At 53.0% G+C, this 25,715-nt stretch overlaps 2 protein-coding genes across 3 annotated transcripts in view; one reads left to right on the top strand and one right to left on the bottom strand.

Annotated features, from left to right (window-relative positions):
* The window catches only part of NID2 (nidogen 2), a 45,609-nt gene extending 28,409 nt beyond the window's left edge, over positions 1 to 17,200 (top strand). Inside the window, exons 11-21 of one of the 2 annotated variants that reach the window (XM_046655094.1) lie at positions 888 to 1,028; positions 5,998 to 6,117; positions 6,533 to 6,763; positions 9,198 to 9,419; positions 9,953 to 10,122; positions 11,763 to 11,892; positions 12,287 to 12,458; positions 13,232 to 13,389; positions 14,992 to 15,115; positions 16,198 to 16,310; positions 16,575 to 17,197. In XM_046655094.1, coding sequence (XP_046511050.1) covers positions 888 to 1,028; positions 5,998 to 6,117; positions 6,533 to 6,763; positions 9,198 to 9,419; positions 9,953 to 10,122; positions 11,763 to 11,892; positions 12,287 to 12,458; positions 13,232 to 13,389; positions 14,992 to 15,115; positions 16,198 to 16,310; positions 16,575 to 16,585 — 1,592 coding nt within the window. In that variant the 3' untranslated portion in view covers positions 16,586 to 17,197. Of the gene's footprint in view, positions 1 to 887; positions 1,029 to 5,997; positions 6,118 to 6,532; positions 6,764 to 9,197; positions 9,420 to 9,952; positions 10,123 to 11,762; positions 11,893 to 12,286; positions 12,459 to 13,231; positions 13,390 to 14,991; positions 15,116 to 16,197; positions 16,311 to 16,574 lie in introns of both variants that reach the window. The other variant, XM_046655095.1, reaches the window with a different exon arrangement.
* Positions 17,201 to 17,343: 143 nt separating this feature from the next.
* RTRAF (RNA transcription, translation and transport factor) overlaps positions 17,344 to 25,715 on the bottom strand; it is a 15,571-nt gene continuing 7,199 nt past the window's right edge. The window contains exons 4-8 of the mRNA XM_046655096.1: positions 23,169 to 23,255; positions 22,219 to 22,307; positions 20,248 to 20,316; positions 17,752 to 17,800; positions 17,344 to 17,632 (exon numbers count right to left, since the gene is read on the bottom strand). Of these exons, the coding sequence (XP_046511052.1) occupies positions 17,478 to 17,632; positions 17,752 to 17,800; positions 20,248 to 20,316; positions 22,219 to 22,307; positions 23,169 to 23,255 (449 nt within the window). The 3' untranslated portion in view covers positions 17,344 to 17,477. The remainder of the gene's footprint in view (positions 17,633 to 17,751; positions 17,801 to 20,247; positions 20,317 to 22,218; positions 22,308 to 23,168; positions 23,256 to 25,715) is intronic.

The following is a 25,715-nucleotide window of genomic DNA, read 5'->3' on the forward strand; positions in this document are numbered from 1 at the left end:
CCACATGCCCTTTCTAGGGTCCCAGAAACACACTGTGGACTGAGAGTGGACCCAAACAAACTAGAATTCCAGATTCATCCCATTGGGAGAGCTGGGCGGTGATGGAGAAGTACCCTTCTCAACCCAGCAGGATGAGTCCAGCAACGGTAGAGACCATGCGAGCGGGGTGTGTGTGCATGTGTGGGTGTGTTTGCACATGCATTTGTGTGTGCGGGTGTGTGCATGTGCGGGTGTGTGCAGACGTTCATTTGTGTGCATGTGTATGCATGTGTATGCATGTGCACAAGTGTATTGTGTGTGCATGTGGGTATATGCGTGTGCATGTGTGTGTGCAAGTATATGGGTGTGTGCACATGCATGCAGGTGTGTGTGCGTGTGCAGGTGTGTGTGCGTATGCGTTTGTGTGCTGTGCAGGGGTGCATGTGTGTGCATGCACGTGTGGGTGTGTGGGTGTGTATGCATGCACATGTGTGCGTGTGCATATGCGTGTGTGTGCTGTGCAGGGGTGCATGTGTGTGCGTGCACATGTGGGTGTGTGGGTGTGTATGCATGCATGCGTGTGTGCACACATGTGCATTTGTGTGTGGGTGCATGTGTGCGTTTGTTGTGTGTGTGCGTGTGTGGAGCACTGGTCCTGGGGAGGCACAGCTTGCATCTAGCCCTGTCTTGAGGGCTGACCCTCACATCCACTGTTCTCACCGCAGACCAGGGCAGCGTTCCTAAGGTTAATATGCAGACAGACAGTCCCCAGATCCTTCTAGAATCAGGTTCCGACCTTCGGTTCTGGGGTGGCCCGTGAGCCCAGATGTCCCGAGGCTGCGGGCATGTCAGCCGTGAGGAGCAGGGCTCGTGCAGGCCTGAGCTGGACGCCTGGCCTTCTCTTTCAGTGGTAGCCCCGCCCCCCAGCCCCTGCGAGGATGGCAGCCACTCCTGCGCCCCCGGCCAGGCTCGGTGCATCCCCCGTGGGGGCGGCGCCTTCAGCTGCGCCTGCCTGCCCGGCTACAGCGGCGATGGGCACCAGTGCAGTGGTGAGTACGCGTGGCCCAGCGACTCGGGAGGGCCCTGTGGGGCCGGGACCCTCAGAAAGGATCTCCTCTGACTGCGCAGAGAGGGAAGGGGTCTGCTGGGTCGGGAGGGGCCGGGCTGGTGGAGCAGGGTGTTTGTGGAGACGCTCCAGGCCAGAGAGTGCGGCCGGTGGTGACCGGTGCTCAAGCCGTGGGCCGCAGGGGCCGGGGAGGCGGCTCTCCCCTGGGAAGGTCCCCTCGGTCCCTTTGGTTACCAGCCTCATCCCCTGCTTGCTGCGCTGATTTCTGGCAGCCGCTCCCCCGCTGGAGCGATGGGTTAAGTGTCTCTGCACTTAGTTATGACCCTTCTACTTCCTTCCCTGCCTGCTCTGCCTGGGGCGGAGCCTCCATAGACAGAGCAGGACGTTAGCACCGGCCTAGTGGCTCAGCACTTGTCTCCCAGAAATCTGCCTCCTTTAAGACTTCGTACAGAATTTCATGGAATCACGAGACCAGAATGCAGGGCTGGCTGTTCAAAATTAATTAGAAATGATGTGTGAGGTCGTTCCTGGAAAACCAGGCATAACTCGGTATAAACATTCATGAAACTGGGATTAGCCGTATGTTAACGTGGAGATTTTTCAGGAAATCTGCATAATATAATCCATTGAAGGTTTTCAAAGTACCCAATGACACGTGATTGGAAACGCAATTTCATGCCATCTGTCTGTCAGTAATGCACACAAATTGTGTAAAGTGAGACGCGGAGGAGAGGATACTGGGAGAGGGTCTGGAGTAGAGATGGTCGGTTTGGGGCACATGGCCCGAGAGGTAGCTCGTCTTCTCCCGGCCACCAGGGCACTGCAGGTGTGCTGGGAACAGCCCTGTGGCCCTGGGAGCCTCGCAGGGTCTGGACAGACCGGCCTCCTCCTCACCCCGTGTCTGGTCCTGTCCTGCCCCCCCAGCGTCCGGCAGCAGAGGCTGGGCAGCACGGCCCATGCGTGCAGGTGGGCTGCTATCTAGACCCGGCTCCTTGATGGGTGGTGTCTCCCCCTCTGCTGCACAGAAGCTCTGCTGCGTGGCTTCCTTGCAGACGTGGTCTACACTGAAACGATCAAAGCCATGGTTTTTCCTGAGACAGAGCGCGTCTCTCCGCCTAGACGGAGGTGCATCTGTGGCTCACACACTTGTCCACTCGGCCGGCTGGGCACAGAGGGCGGACTCCTCATGGTTCCGTTAGGCCCACACCTGTGGAACTTTCCATTCAGTTCCGTTCAGCACATGACTGGGCTCTAGGAAGTGAGACTGCGCCGAGAATGGTCCCATCCGCAGGGTCTCCTGTCAAATATCTGGCTGCTCGGCTGGCACACATCGGCTTCTGTGTGTCTAACTCCCTCGGTCCCTGGCTCAGGGCAGAGCAGGTGTGTGACGTGAGTCATCAGAATGGGGCTGTGGTGGCCACCTCCGGCTCTCCTCCCTCCTGGAATTGCTCTCTCCCTCCTTTGAATTCGGCTTGTCCCGCCAGACTCTGGCCCCTGTCTGGGGTCGTGCTAGGACCCTGAGAGTGGCTGCTTTTCCACATTGGGAAGTCACAGTGTTGCCATCCTGGGTGATTCCACCCTCTGGTGATTTCTGCCATTTTCACTTGTCCCTGTCTTATCTCCGGTTCTCTGCTTTCGGGATTCTCTCTGGATCCACATCAGTGTCCGGGGCTGGCTCAGTGCATCCTCTACTCCGGGACCCTCCAGGGGTGCGGCAGACTTGGGGTCTCATCCGATGGCCCAGCTGGAAAGATGCACACGTGGTTGTTGGCAGGGACCAGTCCTCCAGGACTGAGGACCTCGGGACCTTGCTGGCTGTTCCTGGAGTGACCTCCTCTTCTGCTGTGTGGACCCTCCAGCTGCGTGGCTCACTTCACCGCCAGGAGCAGAAAGTCTGCCAGCGACATGGAGTTAGAGTCACAGAGATGATGCCCCCTCAGTGCTGCTTCAGGGTGTGGTCACAAGGTGCTCAAGGGAAGGGGGTACACAGGACGGCGAATGCCAGGAGACAGGCAGCTCTGGGGCACTCTCGAGGCTGCCGTCCACACATCAGGCCCTGGGTGGTAGAGAAAGGGTGGTCATCGTCCTAAAGACCTAAGCCGTGCACGCATCAGGCCGGGCAGTCGCGAAGGTGAGCAGCAAGGTAGGTGTAGGATGTGTGTGCCACAGTGTGCGTGTGTCCCAGTGACCGTAGGGATAAATGGAGAAAATGGAGAAGTAGAGAGAAATAGAAGCAAAGGCTCTGTTTTGTGGCAAGTGCGTTCTTGAAGGACACACACACACACTTTTTTACTCCATCAAACCAGCAATAAACGGGTGTGTTTTCCTCCAGCCAGTTTGTTCAAAACCGGCTTCCCTGGAGCGGCTGCCCGTGGCTGTGGGCCCTTGATCAATGGGGTCACAGCGGGAATCCTCATCCAGGTCGAGCTGTCTCCTCTGGCCTCGCTCCCTCGGGACGGATGGCGGCCCCGATCAGTGTGAGCGGATGCCTCCCAGGCGGGTCTGTGCCTTGGATCCTGGTGACCCTGGCACGTCCCGAGTGGGGAGCTCTGCAGGGAGGAGTGAGCTGAGCAGGGGCCCGTGGCTCAGCTGTGGTCGCTCAGGAGGGATGTAGGAGGTGCTTACAGGGTCCTCTCTGGTCCCTGTTCCGAGATGTGGATGTTGGGTCAGGAACCATGAAGTTGCTGCAGCCCCGGGGGGAGAGGAGAGCGGCATGAAAGAAATCTGTTAAACCCCAGAGAGGGTCTCGCCAGCCACACCAGCCACACTGGCAGGCCCACATGCACTCGGCTGGGTGGTTTTGAGCGGATTTCAGTGTTTGAGCGGTTTTGGGCGTGGGCTCAGAGTTAGGGCTGAGAGAAGAATGTCGAAGCACCAACGCGGGAGCTCAGAACAGAGCGTTTCAAACAGGTTTTTAACCAGCTCGACAGACGATAGAGTGAGAGTCATGCCGAGCCTGGGCCGGCTTTCGTCCCTGGGTGGCCAAGGGCCTTGTGGCCTGGACCTCAGGCCTGGAAGCCAGACACCCTGACTATGATTGTGACATAACGGAGCCACGACCCCCAGTGCTGCGAGGGCAGCCCCGCCTTGTCCGGGGCCGACGGCAGCCCCACTCCGTCTCCCGACCCTGACATCCTGGGATGCAGAGGAGAGCCCTTGACACAAGGCCCCTCGCTGTGCTGCTGGTGCCCGCTAGGCGCCAGCCTCCTCTGCAGGGGCCTCGGCTGCCTCTGGCTCTCTGGGGACAGGGCCGTCCTGCTCAGATGCTCTTGTCTCTCCAGGATATCTCCCAGGCTTGTCCCTGACCATGCTGTCTCCCGCGACTGCAGTGTCTCTGGGGAGGAGGCTGGTCAGACTCCTAGGCCCTTGGCTCTAAGAACATAAGTAACTTGGGAGCTCAGGGGAGTCCCCTGTTTGTTCAAAAATAACCCCGAGAGCTGACCCATGGTTCTAGAAGCTGGCCCGGGTCTCAGTAATTCCTGCTTCCGTCCTTGCTGGGCTCCTGTGGCCGCGAGGAGTGCTTTAGCATGTGTCCTGAATAGCTTCAGTTTCCTGTGTTTGGCTGCATGCTCACTTGACAGCTTTGGTCTCACAGCTTCTCCCAGGCCCCAGGACTGGACAGTCGCAAGCCCTTCCTGGCTGGCTCTGAGCTGGAGGGACAGATGGCCGACCTCGAGGAGGCCCGTGTGACCAGGAAGCCCGTGTGGCTGAGACCAGGCTTCTGCTGTAATCGGGTTGTTTGGTTTATTTGGGGAGCTGAGGAGCTCACCAGAAACGCTTGTTTGCTTCTAGCTCTGCAGACAGTTCCCCCCAGGATCCTGCCTTTGTGGGAAGGACAGGCCAGAGGCCCGGGGCCGGGGGCAGAGCCTCTGGTGGCCTTTGCTGGGGGTGTTGAGCACCAGGACTGTCCAGGCTTAAGGGCACTGACTCGTGTTGACTAAACTGCGCGAGGAGACTGCGCGAGTGCCCTCCGTGTCACTGCGCAGGGAACACTAGCTGGCACTGGGCGAGGGGCGCCTGGGGGCTCAGGGGAGTGAGGTCACAGCACACATGATGTCGCCTGGGCTGTCCTGGCACAGATGTCACCTGGGAGGCTGGGTGATCCATGTCCCATCGGGGCCGTGACTCTGGCGTCCGGGTCGCGTGTCTGCTGTGGGCTTTATGCACCGAGGTGACAGGTTCCCTGCTCTGGGACCCTGTGTCCTGGGTTTCCCGCGACTTCTCCTGTCGTGTACACGTTCAGGCGTTTTGGACGTGGCTCGGTGTGGCGTTTGTCTTGTTTCAGTGGGGCCTGGCTGGACCGGCCTCGCCTTCCTCGTGCTCTTAGCCCGGGCGTCTGGCTCCGCGCTCCCACACGCATGGCTCGTTCTTCTCTGGGAGGGGGAGCCTGGCTGCTGTCGGCAGGTGCTGTCGTCAGTGAATGAAGTAAAGGATGCGGTTGCTTTGTCTGAAGGTCCACGACGTGGTGGTTCTGAGAAGTGCGGGGTTGACCCTCGCGGCTGTGGGGGAGCGTGGCCTGGAGTGTGTGAGGTTTCCTTCCATGTGTTCTCCCAAAACCGCAGACAGTGTTTCTCTTACACTATGTTTCTCCTGAAGGGGAAAGTGAGGGTTTCTATCTGAGGTCAGAGCTCTGGGCAGGTGGGCCACAGCGAGGGAAGACCAGTGTCACGTCCACTCACTGTGGTGTCCCTGGGAGGGACTCGCGGTTCCCGCTCGAGACGCTTGTTTGAGGCTGTGACTTCCCAGAGGCACGGTGGATGAGACGCTCTAGACTACGCGGCACACGGATTCCACGCTGGCGTTCAGTCCTGGCCTCGTTCTGCGGGCTCGACCTCGGGGACAGCGTGGCTACCTGGGCCCAGGGCCTTCTGGGTAGACCCGCGTGCATGGGGCCCTGCACGGTGGGGCTGTACCATGAGGTCATGCCTCCTCTGTCCCTCTCCACTCTACAGATGTGGACGAGTGCTCTCAGGACCCGTGCCACCCCGCAGCCTCCTGCCACAACACCCCCGGCTCCTTCTCCTGCCGCTGCCGCCCCGGCTACCATGGGGACGGCCTCCGGTGCGCACCTGGTAAGGTTGGGAGGCCAGACGGGCTCAGAAGCCCCCGCCCCTCGGCGCTGTTTCTCTGCGGCCTTTCCACCCACCTGTGCTGTGGGGCCTGAGGCCTGGCTGGTGGATCTTCAGCTCTCAGGGTGGCGGACAGCTGCTGGGTGGTGTTTGGGGAGGCCCGCGGATGCCCACCAGCGTCCTACTCACAGCAGCTCTGGGTCCTGCCCGGGGTCTGCTTTGCTGCTATGTGTGAGTTACGGGACGTGCTGAGACGAGTGGACTCAGCGGGCCGGGTGCCCCCTGAGCTGGGAGGGGCGCCCCGTGGCAGCTCCAGGACCCAGCTGGCACCAGGCAGAGACTGAGGCTGGCAGCGGAGGGCAGGTGGGTCATGATGCCTTTTGTCCCTCCTTTCTGTCCCTTGCCCTGGTCCTGGAAGACCCCCTCTCAGGACTGAAACCCTGTGAACGCCAGCAGCACGAGGCCCAGGCGCAGCTTGCCCTCCCAGGCGCCCAGCTCCACGTCCCCCAGTGTGATGAGCACGGCCACTTCGTGCCCCTGCAGTGTGACAGCAGCACTGGCTCCTGCTGGTGCGTGGACCCTGACGGCCATGAAGTCCCCGGCTCCCGGACTCGCCCGGGCTCTGCCCCACCTCACTGTGGACCCCCAGGTGAGCCCACAGCAAGGAACCCCTACCAGCTCGGGCCTGCAGCTTGAGAAGCAGGTGCCGACTGGGGGGCAGGGCGGAGCTGTGCCCAGATCACGCTGACTCGCCCGATCACCGTCCTTCCACAGCCCCATCCTCCCAGGAGACTCGGCCGATAAGTGACATCCGCATGCACGTTCATGTTACGGGGACACAGACACGTGCACGTGACGTGCGACCACGGCTGCCCCTCGACCCAGCCTCCCAGACCCTTGTCCAGGGCGGGGCTGCAAGCTGAGGCTGCGTCTGTAGGTGGCCTGGGTCTGTCACGCTGTGGAGGGGGGCCTGGGAGCTGCAGGCTCCTGCCTGACCAGCCTTTTGTCTAACAGGAAAACTGCCCCCCATTACTTTACGTCACTCATCTCGGCCTCCTGAATGGCAGGAAACAGTCTGAGGTTGTTTTAACGTCAGTAGGGAAAATAAGAATGACACCTGTGGGCGGCTCCAGCTGGTTTGCTCCAAGTCAGTGAATCGGCCCCGGCCAGGCCCTGCGTGTCGGTGGGATGGCTGTCGCCCAGGCACCTTCGGGAGAGGGGCAGGGAGCTGTTGGTGAGCCGTGCGACCTGAGATGCCGCTGCCTCCCTGTCCAGGGGCACGGTGACCCTGTGCGCACAGTTCACCAACCACAGGCTGCCAAGGCGGGTCCTGTTCCTCGCTGAATCGTTCAGAGGTGGGAAGAACTTTTTTTCTAAAATACAGAAGAACCTCATTATGAAGAATGTAGGATTGGATTGATACCATTTTAGCCAAAATAATTCCTGAATCCACAAGCTTGCCGTTCAAAGATCCATTTTACTGTTGAAAGGATTCCGTAAATCCTAGCTTGGCTTTTAAGGCAGAAGTGTGAGGCTGGAGAACTGCCACCAGTGCCGACCCTCTCAGTGATGTTAACGTCACAGCCAGGACCTTAGCAGCTCTGACTCACGTGGGTAAACTGCAGACGCGTGGTCCAGACGCACACCCGGTGCTGCGGTGGCGCTCCCGGCTCCCCGGGCCCTGTTTTCAGGAGAAGACTTCACGCGTCCAAAAAAGAAGGCAGAGAAATTCTGTTCCCACGCGCCTGCCCTTTGAAACGTGGGCTCTAACTCCAGCTGGGCCTGGAAGAAATCAGATGGCTGGGGACCCTGTTAAGTTTATTGGGCGCGTGCGTTGAGGACAGTGATTCACAAGGAACCGAGAGGATGAGAAGCGAGGACTGACAGAGGAGCACGTCCTCCGTGCACACTCACCCATGGCCCAGACCTCGCTCAGTGCTGCGTGGCCGTGGCTGCTGTTTCTGACTAGTCTCATCAGCACAGGGAGGCAGCTTGAAGCGGGAGAGCACTGTGCCTGAGGTTTCAAAGTGTTTAAAACCCCGCCACCCAGAAACAGGAGGGCAATAAGCCCCAGATGGGTGGAGACACAACCTCAAACAGCGAGGAAGGCGACGGTGCAGGAGCCACGGGTCCCAGAAGCTGATGGTGCCGGGTCCACGTTCCAGACAAGAGGGCGCCCTGCTGGGTGGTCCCCGAACCAAGAACAGACCCTCTGGTTTGGAACATGGGGCTGGGGTGCTGGGTGCTTCTGCAGGAGCCCCGCCCCACAAGGGGCGCGTGTCGGAGGGGGCGGCGCTCCCTCTCAGGTCTCTGGGACACGTCTGGGAGAGGAGCCAGCCTTGCCTTCCCTGTGAGGCCTTTGCGAGACCTCGGCTCCTGTGGGTCAGAAGCTTGGGCCAGTCGGCCGCTGGGCCTGGCGGGCAGTGGGGAGGGCAGAGCTGGAAACAGTGGGGCCAGAGCAGGGCAACGTGGTGGGAAGCCCAGAAAAGGGATCTGCTGTGAGATGATCCCCGGAACAGGTGGGCAGAGGATGCGGGAGCTGGCGCGTCAACAGCCAGTGTCCACGTCCACCCCGCGGTGCTCACACCGGTCATGGCACGTCCACTCAGGACGGTTTTCCGGGGTGGACTGCGGGCTGCAGGGTGGGCCTTCAGTAGCACCTCCCAAGGCACTCGGGCCACCTACAGGGAGCAGGGCCTGGCACTGGCGCTGGAGCAGGTGGAGAGGATCAGGAGTGTTGGAAGGATCACGTGGACCCCGAGTCCCCAGGGAACGTCCCCACCGCTCACAGAGGCCGGGCGGGGCAGTCTGTGGGGCCTGGCGCCTGCGCAAGATGGTCCCTTTCCAGGCACGGAGCCTGCGTCCCCATCCCCTTGTCCCCGGGACAGGAGCCCGGAACCCTCTGGTGCCCATGGAGGACTCCTGGAGCCCGTCGCTGCTCTGGCCCAGCATCCACCGGCTGCTGGGGCCTCACTGATGGACAGGGGAGGAGGACCAGGAGGCTGGGTGTGGGGATCCGGAGCTACATGCGTCCTTGTGTCCTTGGCTCACAACCGAAGGCTGTTTGTCCCCCCTCTGCTCAGAGCCCACCCCGAGGCCCCGGACCGTTTGCGAGCGCTGGAGAGAAACCCTGCTGGAGCTGTACGGGGGCGCGCCCGGGGACGACCAGTACGTGCCCCAGTGCGATGAGTGGGGCCACTTCACCCCCCTGCAGTGCCATGGCAGGAGTGACTTCTGCTGGTGTGTGGACCGAGATGGCAGAGAGGTGCCGGGCACCCGCTCCCAGCCAGGCACCACCCCCGCCTGTAAGCCGGATGCCCTCCCAGCCACAGCTGCCAGGGGCTGTGGTGGAGGGGTGGGGGTGGGGGCAGTGGGTCCCGCGGAGAAGTCGGTCACGTGCCACTGGGTTGAGTTGGGCCCGCCCGAGGTCCCCGTTTGCATCCATGTTTGGTGCCCTCAGCAGCAGGCGCTGTAATGGGACATCTGGAGTCCAGCTCAATGTGCAGTTGATCCCCCCAGTGTGACGGGACGCACATCATCTGGGCCCAGAGGGGAGCCGACACAGAACCAGCCCTGGTTTCCTCCCTTAAAAGAAAAACACCAACCTGCTGTTGTTGGAAGGGGGTGTTCTGTCTTCCGTCCTCGTAACTGGCAGTGATTTCCCTAAGAGGTCCCTGAGAAGACCCTCAGGGTTCGGGCTTCTCATGAGGCCGGTCTGGAGCACAGCTGTGGGGGGTGAAGAACCGGGTGCTGGAGGTGCTGGGTGTGGGAAGCTGGCCTTCCTTGCTCTCCCGCCCACCTGCTCCACTTCCTCTGCTCCTGTCCCTCTTCCCCGCAGGTGTCCCCACAGTCGCTCCCCCCACGGTCCAGCCCACGCCCCGGCCTGACATGACCCCTCCACCCGTGGGCACCTACCTGCTCTACGCCCAGGGCCAGCAGATCGGCCACCTGCCCCTCAATGGCACCAGGCTTCAGAAGGACGCGGCCAGGACCCTGCTGTCGCTGCATGTAATGTGGATGCCCGTGGGGCGGGCTGCAGGGGGGACACAGATCTGGGTGGGCTGGGCCTGAGCTGGGGGGTCCTGGGGGCATCTGCCGAGCCTGATGCCTCCACCATATGGCTCTGCTGCCGAGCCCTGTTTGACTGGCCAGGGCCGCTTTCTCCAGCCAGGTTCACAGGCTCGGATCCCTGGAAGGGGAACAGGAGTTGTCAGGATGCTAAGGAGGCTGGTGACCCCGGGGAGACTGACACAGTCTGAACCCGAGGCCACTGACCTCCCCAGAGGTCCTGAGAATAAGCTGCAGGAGCGCTGGCTGCAGGCTGTGGCTCATGCTCGGCCGCGTCCCTGTGGAAGTCAGTCACCTATGCCCCTTGTTGCCGCCCTCACTCCGTGCTGGCTCTGTGGACTGTGGTTCTCTGCTCTGAGCGTCTCTGACACCTTCAGAGATGGAGACGTGGGGCGGGGTGGTGCTGGGATGGGGTGGACACAGCTTTCCCTGGGGCTGTCGCTGCTTCCTGAGCCGGCAGCCGCATGTCGGGGACTCCATCCCAGAGGAGGGACGTCCTCTCTGAAGTGGACAAGGGAGCTTCAGAGAGGCATCGACACTGGGTGGGAGCTCGCCCATCTGTCTCTGAGCTTCACCGACTCCTGTGAGGAACTGACTCCTGCCTGGCTCCAGACAAGTCTCGAGGCAGCTAGTGTTCAGAGAAAGATGCGCTTTCTTCCTCCTTAAGATTTGAGGTTTTCCATGGGTTTTGCTTTGGCAAACCGAGTGTGCTGCTTCGTGAGTTCCTCCGCGAGGGGCGGAAACTCAGAAACTGTCTCCCTCCCGCTGACTGTCCCAGAGGGCATCCCCGCCCACCTGAACCTGTCTCTGATGGGGGGCTGAGAAATGGAGCGGGTTATGGGCACATCTCCGGGAAGCTGGCTTGAACCGGGACCCTCTCCTCTAGGAGATGCTGCCATCTGGCATAGCCAGTGGGGGCGCATGGGAGTGCGTGACACACATGCCTCTGTTCTCAAGTAAAGTGCTCGCCCTTCAAGGCCTGTGCGCGTCCCCCCTTCCACAGGAGCTGGCCCCTCTGCCAGGGTCACATCAGGTGGCCCCTCGAGGCCCTGTGAGGCGAGCGGGCAGCTGGGCGGCCTCAGGGACGGCCAGTGGCCCTGGCTGTGGCTCTGCACGTCGTGGGCTTCCTAGGTCAGGGGTCTGGCTGGAAGTGGAAGGAAGCAGGGACTGTTAAGGGTGTGGAAGGGGCGTCCAGACTGAGCACTCGGAAGGAGACTCGGCTGTCACTTAGCTATAAGGGAGGAGGGCAGACAAGGTGGGGACCACCGTCCCCAGGTCCCAGCCCACCAGGCACGGCCTTTCTGGACCTAAGAGTACAGCCGAGGCCGCGTGCGGGGCAAGGCAGAGGCAGGCGGGCTGCACAGGCAGGGCGGCCTCGTCTCCACGGGAGAGAGGGGAGTGGATCTTGTGCGTTGGTGAGTTTTACAAGGCTCTTCCAAAGAGTGCGGTAACATCTCGACCCCAGGGACCCCTGAGACTCGGTGCAGGGTTCTCGCTGTGCCCCAGGGGTCAGGCAGCTGAGCGTGAGCTCAGGAAATGCCAAGTCCTAATTTGTCTAACTCTGTGTTTGGTCCACGCAGGGCTCCATCGTCGTGGGGATCGACTACGACTGCCGGGAGAGGATGGTGTACTGGACAGACGTTGCCGGACGGACGATCAGCCGGGCCAGCCTGGAGCCAGGGGCAGAGCCCGAGACCATCATCAGCTCAGGTGAGCACTTCCCTGGAGCACGCTTCCTGTCCCACTGGGTTCTGCAACGTCCAGGGAACCTGGCTTTGACCCTCGGAGGTGGAGGTCTGGGCAGGTCCTCGTGAGCATAGGACTCGTGTACGCAGGGGAGAGAAGCCATCCCCCTGGGGCCTTGCTGGGTGCTGGGGCTCCAGCAGGATACTGTGGCCGCAGCTGACGCTGTGGGTGCCCGGAGGCTGGGGTTGGTCGTCCAGGGCAGACTGAGGTGGCAGAGGAAGTGACGGAGGATCTGTCCCTCCATCCCTGGTGCTGCGACGCAGACGCAGGACTTCACTGCTCAGGCACAGCCTCCCTCTCTGCCCCAGGCCCACCTTCACCCCTGCAGATGCTCCAGTCCTGCCTTTGCTGTTTCCAGGTCTGATGAGCCCCGAAGGACTCGCCATCGACCACGTGCGCAGAACCATGTACTGGACGGACAGTGGCCTGGATAAGATAGAGAGGGCCAGGCTGGATGGCTCCGAGCGCAAGGCCCTCTTCCACACGGACCTGGTGAACCCCCGTGCCATCGCCGTGGACCCCATCCGAGGGTCAGCCGGGCTCCCTGTCCTGTCCCCTGTAGCTCCCGACTCGCAGTCCTCGGGTTTTAGACGCAGTGTGGGGAGGGGAGGACAGGAGCGTGGAGTGCAGGTGCATAAGTGTGACAGCATTTCCTGAGGGTCTGCAGGGCCATGCGCTGCTCCTCCCTGACATGGACTCCCTCGTGGAGCCTCCTTCCCACCCGGAGGAGCTGACGGTGAACTGACGATTAAGCAGGACTGCGGTGCGGTGTGGGTGCAGAGCCTTCAGAGAGCGTGGAGGGCGGGCCGCTCAGAGCAGGGGAGCAGGCCCACCCGCAGAGCACAGACTGGAGCGAGGGGGCCCTTGAGAACACGAGGACACTGTAGTGTTGAGACCACGGTAGGGCTCACCTCTATCAAATGGTGGGTACCCAAAACTCAGACACCCACCTCTTAGTTCTCTGGCCTCGTTTGCACTGTAGCAAAAATCAAGAGAAAAGTGTTCCGTGTCTGTGACAGCTGCTGCAGTCATCAGCTGGGGCCCCAGCTGGGGCCGTGTTTCAGTCCTTGTTAGAGCCGAGGGGTCTCAGTGCCTTGAGGAACTCCTGCTGTATTTAATGGGGCTTCTACCACATGAAATTCCAGAGAACCCATTCGAATCAGGAAAGAAAACTTGCAGCTCTAATTTTCAACAAAGAGTTTTTGACTCAGAAGTACTTAGTGAAAAGCTCCAAAGATGGTTCCAAAACCTGGTTCTATGCACAGGAAGACGTATTTCTCTGTTCCATTTAATTTATTCACAGCAACTTGTACTGGACAGACTGGAACCGAGAAGCTCCTAAAATTGAGACGTCGTCTTTGGAGGGCGAAAACAGGAGGATTCTGGTGAATAAAGACATTGGACTGCCCAACGGCCTAACCTTTGACGCATTCTCCAAATTGCTCTGCTGGGCAGACGCAGGTAACCGCAGGGGAACGCAGACAGAACACCTCGCCACGGGGCGCGAGCTCTCCAGCAGACCCAATCCCATCATTTCCATCCTTTGGCTTAAATTTCTAATAGTACAGCACATGACTTTTTAAAGAACATTTGTGACAATTCTTACAATGAACTTCCTGGGGTTTGGGCCGTGGGTACATGAAGTAGGTGCTAAGTTTGTGGGCCAGTCCTGCGTCCCACTTGTTTTTGTATGGCCTCCCCTTCCCCGACATGAGCACTCGGAATACTTTTTGAGTTAAAGAGAAGTATTACCCACTGTTGGAACTGACAAACTTAAGATATATGGGTGTGGCTTTTTTTTTTTTTTTTTTTTTGCAGGGGAAGAGTTGCCCTAAGCTAACATCTGTTGTTAATCTTCCTCCTCTTTTCTTCTCCCTCCACAAAGCCCCAGTGCATGGTTGTATATCCTAGTTATAAGTCCTTCTAGTTCTTCTACATGAGCCACCACCCCAGCATGGCTACTGACAGACAGGTGGTGTGGTTCCACAACCAGGAAATGAACCTGGGCCGCCAAAGCGGAGCACACAGAACTTTAACTGGCAGACCGTCAGGGCTGGCTTGACAAACGCAGATAAATGAAGAGGTTATTCAGTTACTCCTTTTCTCTTTTTGACATCAGTATGACATTTGTAAAGATCCGTTGCCCTCCCAGGCAGCATGCTGTTCTGTGGAGGACATTCTCTGAAGAGGGGTGGCTCCCCCAGCAGTGAGTTTGGGGGCCAAGACCCGGGCTGTTTTCCTGCTGTGATGGCACTCCTAGCACAACAGAAAAGATGCTGTGTCGAGTTATACACCAAAGAACACGGACAAGGCTATTCTTAAAGGCTGTGTCATCCAATAAAGCACTGTGATGCAGATGGTCACTATTACAGCCCAGTTCTCCAAAACAAGTTACATTTTTGACAAGTATTTGAAATTTAAACCAGGCTTCCATGAGAAATGTGAAACTTGGAAATTCCTGACGTGTTAGCTATTGCAAAAGTTTCAAGACTGCTTCCTTTTCCCTGAAAAATATGAGCCACGTCACTGTTTTAGTTACTTTGTATTCCTACCTAGAAAATAATAGTCTTTAAAAAGATTTAAGGATTTTAGTGAAAAGGCAGCCTTGGCTATTATCCATTGTTTACAAAGGGCAAGCATTTATCCAGATGTCACGTTTACAACAACTGATGAGCTAACACTTGAAATTCTATCAGTTATAAACAAGTTATAAAAATTATAAGATTTTTTATAATCAGTTATAAAAACATTTATTTCTAATGCCCTACTTTGGGAGGAGCTTAGCCAGATTTCTGTAAATGCAATTCTTTTTTCCAAAAAAGGATTAAGAGTTTAAATTCTGTTAAAAACCAGAATGCTATGAAACCAACTGAAACTGGTAACAGAACAGGAAAACTTCAGTTGGTAATCTGTATCCCTGTGGTGGAATGAAACGTCCTGTTTCCTGGCCCACCTCTGTTTATTTTGGGAAGAGACTGACCTGACACTATTATTTTTGGCAGAGGAGCTTTTTTCCTTCATGGTATGAAAGGATCTAACTTTCCTTCTTTGATGTTTGAAAAGGAACCAAAAGACTGGAGTGCACCCTCCCCGATGGAGCCGGACGGCGTGTCATTCAGAGCAGCCTCAACTACCCCTTCAGCCTGGTCAGCTACGCGGGCCACTTCTACCACACAGACTGGAGGAGGTGAGCCAGGCGCGGGACAGCGGGAATGGCCGCTGGCCTGGGGACGCTCCATGGGTACCAGACATCCATAGCTGACCAGTCAGTAGCCCTGGCTGAGGTTTTCATTTCATTGTCTCTTCACAAGCAGATAACATCATTCAAGTGTTGCTGCTTTTCACATCAGGCTTTTAGTCGCAGAAATGGAATCCTGCGGCTCACAAGTAGCTCACAAGTGGCAGAGCTATTTGGTAATAAACTATCCAAAAAGGAACATGTTAATTAATCTAAATCTGATCTTCAGAGAATAAACAACTACCCTTAAGTGCTACCGTGAGTTATATGATTTGACTTTTTTGTTGTCGTTGAGGAAGGTTGGCCCTGAGCTAACATCTGTTGCCAGTCTTCCTCTCTTTACCTGAGGAAGACTGTCGCTGAGCTAACATCAGTGCCCATCTGCCTCTATTTTGTCTGTGGGATGCCACCACAGCATGGCTGATGAGAGGTATGTAGGTCCATGCCCAGGACCTGAACCCATGAACCTCGGGCCACTGAAGCAGAGCGTGTGAACTTAACCACTATGCTACTGGGCCGGCCCCCATAAGTTGATTTTTTTTTAATGACTCTGTGAACATTTTAGTTGTCCACCTGGGAGAATGGAAAATATGGTAATTTAGACTAGTTTCCCTGATGTGTTGAGCTCACTGGGCTGCACGAGGCCCAGGCACTGTACTTCGGGAGACCTTCAACTGAGTCCAGTGTGCAGCTGGGGCTGAGAACTGCAGACAGGGACCAGTGGGCCTAAGACCTGAGTGTGGAATCAATCACTGAGGGCTTGGTAGAAGGTGCTGCTGGGCCCTGTCTCAGATTTTGTGACTCAGTGGGTGAGGTGGGGCCCAACAATTTGCACTTCTAATAAGTTGCCGGACGATGCTGGTCTGGGGATCACTTTGAGAACCACAGAGAGACAAATCTTCTGGTTCTGAGTCAAAACTCATTTGGTTAAATTAATTTAAAAATGTCTTCTTGAGGCTGGCAGAGGTTTCTCTTTGGAACTGACATTTCTCCCTGACCTGAAATCACACGGACTCCCTCTTGCTTTGCAGGGACGGTGTCATCTCAGTCGACAGAGACAGTGGCCAGTTCACGGACGAGTACCTCCCGGAGCAGCGCTCCCACCTCTATGGGATCACAGCAGTCCACCCCTACTGCCCAGCAGGTAGGCCGCACACTCAGGCTGCCGCTCCGTGTCAGCCAGCAGAGGGGTCTGTCCACTGCCAGACCACCTCCCGCCCCAATCCTGGCCGTGGCCCCACACACCACAGTGACAGCCACTGAGCTGGAAGCTAATAGCCAAGCACGAGTGGCTCGTCTTTACTGCCTCAGGTCAGCCTAGCTTAGCTGCACGGCCGAGACCAGCCCTCAGGCTGTTTCCCCTTGCAAGACGCTGCGGCAGCCCTGACCCTCCCACCTCTCCCCGCAGGAAGGAAGTAAACACGGCCTCGGAAGGACCTTACTGCAGAGTCACTGCAGAAAGCGGAGGAGGAGCGGCCGTCACAAGTTTCGAGCGTGCGGACGGACCTTTCCAGCGCAAACGACTAAGTGTATCTTGTGAAAAGTTTATACCTCAACCTTTACTACTGTATTTTTACAAAGTTACTGCAAGTTTAAAAAGTGTAGTAGAATTTTAATTGTTGCTTATTAAAGCAACTTTTTATAAAGATATTTAAAAGGTCAAATTCATTCAAGTAAGAACCAATTAAGACTGTTAAGACACTAACTCTGATGTTTGCTATGGATTTTGTCTGGCCAAGAAATTAAAGCACATGCGACCAGTACAGAAATACAGCTCTAAAGATGCGAACCCTGACAAGGTCAGAGAAGGCTCTGCAGAACTTGCGGGAGAGAACAGACCATTTATGGTTTCCCAACACAAATTCTTTTTTTTTTTTTTACCTCTGCATCACTGCATTTCTATTTATATTAAAAGGTGCTAAAATGTTTCAGTTTGTGTTTTCTGATCCCTCTCTAGAATTACCCAAAGAAAATTACTACATTTATAAATAAATACCAAAGATGTAACAGTTCTCCAATAAGCTGTTTACTCCAATAAAATATTTTAAGTTTTCCTACGATTTGAGGATCTGTATTGTCTCTGTAACAAAGCTGGGGTTGGCACGAACCTTAAGCACAAAGGAGGAAGCAGATTAATTATACAGATACGTGAACGTAACGCACGGTCAAAAGGAAAATCCAGTTTCCCAAACTTTATTAAAGAAAAAGCAATGGTGGTAAATGTCTACACACAGTCGATTTTCTGGGATTCTGCCAGAGCGTGCCTGGCTCCAGACGGCCCCTCGAGGCGGGCAGCCATGCCCCGTGGCGCTCACCTCCCAACCTTGCCCAGCCTGTGGTCTGTCTTTGGGTCGGCGATGATGGCCTGCACGGCCACGATGGCTTCGTTGATCTTCGTCTGTAGCTCCCTCAGCTCCTCGATGTGTAGCAGTCGCAGGATCTGAGCGGCTTCGTTCAGAACCGCATCTGTTTCATGAGAAACACGCAATAATCAGTAACTTTTCTATTTAAGACCACTACTCATTTCCGCCCAACAGGCACCGAGTCTCTAAAACTAGTGTGAATTAATCAAAACAGTCACGTACCTCCTGTGTCAAAGCCAAGAATATGCTTGTCTAAAGCAACAGGCAGGCCCTTTAAAAAGAAGAATAAAATGAGACCACAGTTAACATGCTTTTCTCCTCTGAAACTGAAAAGCAGCAAACTGTGTGTGGTGTCATCCCTCTTAGCTGCACTCGCAGAGACTGAGAACCTTCTCTTTACACCTGCCTTCTGAGGAGTCTTTCTCTCCCACCACGGCCAGTAGGATGCACAGGGGAGCGAGTTCCAGACCCAGCCCGTCCTCCATGACCTGTGTGCAAAGGAACGGCTCCTGTCTGCAGCAGTGCTATCAGGGCGGCCTCGGAGGAGTGGCCGGGTGGGCTGCAGCCGTGCACAGGGCACGTGGGACGGGAGGGCCGGGCAGGCTGGGCCCCCTCCCGGCAGAGGCGGCTGTGCACAGGGCACGTGGACTAGGACTCAATCCTACCTTCCTCAAGAAAGTTGACTTCTGAGCACACTGATCTGTCTTTATAAATTGCACAAATCTACTAAAATATGCATGTTTCCCAGATTATCTATATATAATTTAACTGTCAATAGTTCATTTGGAAGTTACTTTGAAATAGTCTAGGAAAATGAACAGGATCTAAACCACTTAGCTAACCAGACAGCACCTATATTCAGATTTACCAAGATGGCAGCTATGACGACACCACACTATCATACAAAGACAAGGACGGGCATCAAGAATTTCTGCTGGTGATACTGTAAAATCATCACCAGTAAAACGTCACTTCCTTCCAACTTTACACTGCCAGGCTCTCACGACTTAATTCTTGCCCTGTTTATTAATACAAACCTCCCTTGGCGCCATCTGCCTTAAAGAGCTGGCAACGACCACGTGGTGAGAGGAGTAAGTGGGCGTAAAAGTCCAGCGAGCAACAGCAGAGGCCTGGCAGAGTGGCTTTCCACGTCCGCCTGGCACAGAGGCCCCGCCCTCCTTTCCGCCAGCAGACCACCCAGGAACAACTGCCCTGAAGGAGACGGCACGCCCAGGGGCTAGTCAGGAACGAGGACAGGGCAGAGCCCTGCACTTGGAAAACTTCCCCGTGGGATTATGACAGCATGCCGGCCTTTGAGAGGACGCTAAAATTAAGAAGGATTGGAGCACTCAAGATAAACCAAATTTTTCTTGCAAACAAGAGCAACAAGATTTGGCTATGCCTTATGTGCACTGTCTTCAAACCAAAGGCAATTTCGCTGAGTGAGTGAATGACTTCATTATGCCGGAACAATTATGGTCTGTTCTATAGTGTGGGGGAAATAAGCTGATCTTTAATCCAGTGTCCAGTGGCCTGATTCATACGTAATTAATAAGCCAATGAGAACCTGGAAAAGAAACGAGTGTCTCTCAGGGACTACACTGCCCCAGCATTCACAACCTTTAAACTGCTGGGCCTCACTGGAGATGAGGTCAGAGGACAGCAGACACTGGGAGGCGGGGGAGGGAAGGAGGGCAGAGCCCAGGATGGTGGCTGTGCCCAAGGCATTCACAGGGACGTCCACGCCACGGGGGCTTTCCCAGACACCTGCAGCTGCGAACCCCTAAGGACACGCTCTGCACTGTCGCAGAGTCAAAGAGACTTTAGGGACATTTGATTTCTGCTACAGTGAACCTAAAAATATCCCAAGATTGTTAAGGAAAAGGTAGCTACGGTGTATTCAACTCTGAGCCTACAGAGCAGGACTAAGAATGACAGGCACAGTCACCTGTGTCCTGGACCTGACATGAACACAGCCTCTACCTCCCAACACCTGGCCAAGAACCTGCCCAGGCAGACTCCACACAGGACCCTGTCCCCATCCACTCTAAGGGCGCAGAGTGTTCAACCAGCTCGTGTAGACTCCACACAGGAGCCTGTCCCCATCCACCCTAAGGGTGCAGGGTGAGCAACCAGCTCGTGCAGACTCCACACAGGACCCTGTCCCCATCCACCCTAAGGTTGTACGATCTTGAATCAAACTGCCAAAGCTCAACCAGTTACCAACTAGGTGACCTTAGGCAAGTTACTTTCTCATGTTTTATGCTAGAAAATAGAGTAAAATGAGAAGGAATTTCTCTGAAGAAACAAAATAGCAAGGACCGGATTTAGGTCAAAAAAGAAAATCAGTTACAAAGAGAAGGTTTGCCTTATTTCCAGCAATTAGTCAGAATAACCCATGAACCTCAGGAGTAAGTTCTTCTAAATAGACTTCACCTGGCCCCCACTGTGGCTCGTGGTGGGAGACTGGATGCACTCACGGTCACTTCTCTAAGGCAAGAAGCTAGACACACATGCAGTTCTTCTCTCACTCAAAACCAACTAGATACGATTTCCTTAAGAATCAAATTCAACCCCACTGGAGTAAGCTGTCCTTTCTCCGGCAGCTCTAACATCAAACGCGTATCTTAAGCAGATACATGCAAACTTTAAACACATGACCATACCAGAAGAAACTTTCACTGATAATTAACTCAGCGTTTCTAAGATGATACGTACCTCTTTTGTCTGATTTGCTTTAGCAACTGCATCCTGTGTCAGGCGTTCCTGGACCAAAATGCGAATTGCCTGGGAAACCCAAAAATATTGTTTTTACATTTTACTGGCTGTTTATCATCCTTTCCTCTCCGAGTTTAGAGAATAAGGATGCCCAATCTGATGACGTTAGAATTACCTAGTTCATTAACAAACTCCCCAGTAAGTTAAAAATTAAACATGCTATTATAATGAAAGTTCTCACTTTTAGTATTTAATATGTGGAATGATGGTCCCAAGAAATAGAACCATTTTTTGAATAGGTGATTCGTGTGCATGGAAAAAATTTTAAAAAGGAGGAGGATACATGGTACAAGGTAGGTCTGTACCTACCACGTACTACCCAAGCCTCAGCCACCCTCCAGCGACCCCCACTGTCACCGTCCTCGTGTTCTCACCAGCACTCTCTCACAAGCGTGCTCATGCACACGCACACACACGTGCGATCCTTGACACAAAGGCAGCATATGATACACACTGTCCTTCCCTTTTCCACTTAATTACAGTAAAATGTTTTCAGATCTTTCACAGAACACCCTGTTTTCTTCCTCACCATGGCATTTTATCATGGCAGACACAAGTGGACGCTACATTTGAAAAGAATAATTAAACCAACCTTTTACACTGATTGCAAGTATATTAAATAGTCCGGCTGCCAAACAGTTAATATATTGATTCTCATACTTGGCAAACCTATGGAGACGTTTCCCACATTGTCATGTACTATTTGAACACTTCTTAAAATAACTCAAAGGACAAACATGGAGCTGGGATAGAATTTTATAAAGCTTTTGATCATAGCTAATTTATTCTTTTCCCATTGGCTTTTTAAAGTCTAATGAGAGCACCCTAAATATGCTAGCACTGTCTGTTTCTCTTCTCACTCAGTCTACGATTAAAGCTGACATGACCACTGGTACTGTTCCAAAGCAATTTATATAATCGCCTGAGTAAGGAACAAGCCTTTGAAAGAACTAAGTTTCACTAAAAACTCTTTTGTCTCTTGGTATTCAATCTGAGCTGAGAAAATCTGAGTTTACATTCAGACTCAGCCTAGACAGCTGTAATAAGCTAGGAACAGAACACACACAATTCCATAAAAAGAGAATAAATCATGGCTTGATCTCTTATGAGAAGAGTGAAATTTATTTACTCAGTTAGTTTACGGAAAAGTGATTTACATGCACAGGGTGTAGCTGAAAGCTCTTTAACTTCTCATAAGATCAAGAGTAACTTCTGAAGTGACTTCCCAGTCTGGCATCTTAAGCACCACCCTCCAGCCAGGACACTGCACTGGCCCCCAGCCCTGCACGACCACCCGCTCTTGGTGTGGTCCCTCTTCTCAACTGCATGCACACGCTTCCTCTCAGACACAGGAGAGCTCCGCAGACCACGGGCTTCCCTGAAGTGCAGGCACAGCTGAGGGGCCTGTCTAGGACGGGGACTCAGAGGACAGAGACATTCACTCCTCGGAGATTTTGGGGTGTATGTTCTCGACCAATTCACTGTTCCTTGACTTGGCACCTCTCCCTACCTCAATGACCACAGAGCATGTCAACAGGTCTGATCAACAGAAGTGGGTGATGTAGCAGGAAGGGACGCACCCAGATCACAATCCTGGCTCCGCCACTGTCCGAGTCCTCCTGGCACTCTTTCTCTGTTAAGTCCCAGTTTCCTCATCTACATGTTTTTAAAAACAGATGTGCACTGCCTCTAGGACTGCTGGGAGGACCAAAGGACTCGGCACAGTGGCAGGCGCAGAGGGCACACTCTGGCATCAGCTGTCAGCAGATAATCTCAGGCACACGGAATCACACAATCCACTTCACGCCTCACATTCCTCCACATGTGAGTCATTCAAGCATGAATGTTACTTTTCAGAAGATGGAGAGTTTGATGCACAGTCTCTGTCAGGGGTCAGGACGTGGAGCTGACCTTGAGCATCACCAGGTAGTCGTCGTGACGCTGGATCTGAAGGAGGTTGGCCAGAGCCATCACGCCAGCCTTAAAGTCAGGATTGTTGACTACGAGAGATTAAACGTGGAAACGTACAGCCCCGCAAGCATATAACACAGACATACATGTAAACACATAAACTTACAAAAACGTTTCAATTTTCCAGGAACAACAAATCTCTTAAACCTTAAAACCGCTGCTACAAGAGGAGTGTAGAAGGCACCAACAATTAGGTAAACTATTCGATCAATGGTTTTCCTATTAATCAGCCAAATGGAACAATCCAATAAATGACTAAATTAACTCACAGGTTTGTCCTGTTCCTTTTCCTGCAATGCCCAATTATGCAGCACTTTTAATTAACATTTCTTCCCCAAACTATCCACATTAATACACAGATCCTTCAATGGACAGTTTTCCCAAAACCTTTCTCTAAGCAGCAGGTCTCGAGCATCGAAGCCACGTACCAACTCAAAGGGGCTCGTGAATTACAGGCCATGGGGGTGCCGTCAGTGAAAGCAGCTTTAACATATGATCACCTACACTATTAGAATCTCCATGCTTTTAAAAAGAGAAAGAATTATTACGTAAAGACATCTGGGACTTAACGGAAAATTGTACCACTCGTCTCATAGTGTCATTAGATTAAAAAAATATTTCTACACTCAGGATGGCAAACAATCACCACCATGATTAAATACAAATCAAAACCCCAAACTGCTATGAGGAGATCAAAGAAGAACCTTTTAATATTTAGCTATTCAACTACAAGACAAAGGAGAAGGCATATCATAACTGTCAGCAAAAGACATTAACACAAATGCTGTCTGCAGGAAGCATCATTAATTCACCAAAACCCAGACTTCATTCTAGGAAGTAAAAAACACTTACGGAACCAAAGATGTTGAGGATCACTTTCATACACTTACCATCCAAATTAATCAATGGCTCTGCATTTTTAGCCGCATTGTCAGCATTTTTTGTATTATCAGGTACTAAGTCCTTGTACTTTTCAGCTGTAAAATAGGCAAAAATATAATTTGTAGAACTGCAACTTAAAATAAAACAAACATGGCTTATTTACTGAGTTTAACTGAGCCAAACTGATTATAAGCATAAGACAAGTCATCCAATCAAAATTATACTTTGCTATAAAAAATTTAACAGAAGACAATGTGATTGTAGCTTTTTGATTAAGCTAAAATGATTACCGGAATACCTGACCTAAGTATCTTTTCATTAACATTTTTAAAAGTAAACCATTTCAAAGACTATGTAAATTTTAGGAGAGGAAGTCCACTTGTATCGCTTCCTCTGAAACTTGGTTCCGGTCGATGGGAGGAGTCTAAGTCTAGGTCACACGAGATTAAATACAAACTCACTAAAAAGTACCTTCTTACCAAATCTTCTTTTGAATGCTGTATATGGAATCTAAAAACTTTGTTTTCTAAAAAATCAGCACTTCAAATACACCATCATATACAAACCTAACCTTATTTTATGGAGGCTTGAAATTCAGAATTCCAAGGTTAGACTTTACTCTTTTTACTTGAAAGACACTTAAAAAGACTACAAATAAAAATGTTTAATAATTCACTAAACAATACTCAAAATGCCATCTTTAGCTACAGGGCTTCTATGATTTGCTAATGAAACAAGAGGGAAAACAAAAGCATTAAAATTTAGACAGACAGAAAAAGTCAGACAGGAGTTAGCTTAAAGGAGCTCCCGGGACAGTGTGAACGCCATGACACACGAGGACAAGAAGGACTGTGGCCCGAGTAAAGCAGGAGCCAGGTCCCACACCGACTAAATGCACAACAGACGTGCACCGGAGAGCAGGGACAGCTCCTCCTCACCCAGAAGCTGAGGAGCGAACGCAGCGATGGTGGACGCAAAAGAACCTTCTGGTGGCCATCAAGACAGCAGCCAACTCAGGCGAGAACCATCAAGTGGATGCTCAAGTCAGGGGTCAAGTCAAGGGCAGAGCTCACTGACAGCATCTCAGGTGTCTCCCCACAAGACACGCGTTTACTACGCAGGGGAGTGGTGACTCCACGGTGGAGAAGTCTTGACCGGGTGACAAGGACGTGCCGTCTTTGGGGACAGCGAGGCACCCACAGGAACAACGTACCTTCTGTGTCTTCCTGACTGAAGTACAAGCCCTGAATCTGACTGTGGGGAAACACCGCACGGACCCAAACGAAGGGACCTCTACAAAATAAACGTCAGCATCACGAAGCAAAGTAAAGACTGAGCCCCAGTCCAGAACTGCAGACGGAAGAGACGTTAACAACTGAACGCAGCGCTCGACCCAGGCCAGCTTTATGGTTTTTGTTTGTTTTGCTATAAAGAAAATTAGTGAGACAACTGGTGAAACGTGAACAAGATCTAAAGCAATAGTACTGACCCCACAGGGAACTTCCTGATTTGATAATTTATTGTACTGTACTGTAGTGTACATAATGTACTGTAGTGTACTGCACTGATACAGTGTAGTGTACTGATATACTGCACTGTAGTGTACTGTCCATAGTGTACTGTACTGATACAGTGTAGTGTACTGATATACCGCACTGTAGTGTACTGTCCATAGTGTACTGTACTGTAGTATACTGTACTGATGTACTGTAGTGTACTGTACTGTAGTATACTGTACTGTAGTGTACATAATGTACTGTAGTGTACTGCACTGATACAGTGTAGTGTACTGATATACTGCACTGTAGTGTACTGTCCATAGTGTACTGTACTGATACAGTGTAGTGTACTGATATACCGCACTGTAGTGTACTGTCCATAGTGTACTGTACTGTAGTATACTGTACTGATGTACTGTAGTGTACTGTACTGTAGTATACTGTACTGTAGTGTACATAATGTACTGTAGTGTACTGTACTGTAGTATACTGTACTGTAGTGTACATAATGTACTGTAGTGCACTGTACTGATACAGTGTAGTGTACTGATATACTGTAGTGTACATAGTGTGCTGTACTGCACTGATACAGTGTAGTGTACTGATATACTGTACTGTAGTGTACATAGTGTACTGTACTATAGTGTACTGTACTGTAGTGTACTGTACTGATACAGTGTAGTGTACTGATATACTGCACTGTAGTGTACATAGTGTACTGTACTATAGCATACTGTACTGTAGTGTACTGTACTGATATAGTGTAGTGTACTGATATACTGCACTGTAGTGTACATAGTGTACTGTACTATAGCATACTGTACTGTAGTGTACTGTACTGATATAGTGTAGTGTACTGATATACTGTAGTGTACATAGTGTACTGTACTGATACAGTGTAGTGTACTGATATACTGTAGTGTACATAGTGTACTGTACTGTACTGATACAGTGTAGTATACTGGTACACTGTACTGTAGTGTACTGTACATAGTGTACTGTACTGTTGTGTACTGTACTGATACAGTGTAGTGTACTGATATACTGTAGTGTACA

This window comes from Equus quagga, chromosome 2, assembly GCF_021613505.1.
Source record: "Equus quagga isolate Etosha38 chromosome 2, UCLA_HA_Equagga_1.0, whole genome shotgun sequence".
Taxonomy (NCBI): Eukaryota; Metazoa; Chordata; class Mammalia; order Perissodactyla; family Equidae; genus Equus; species Equus quagga.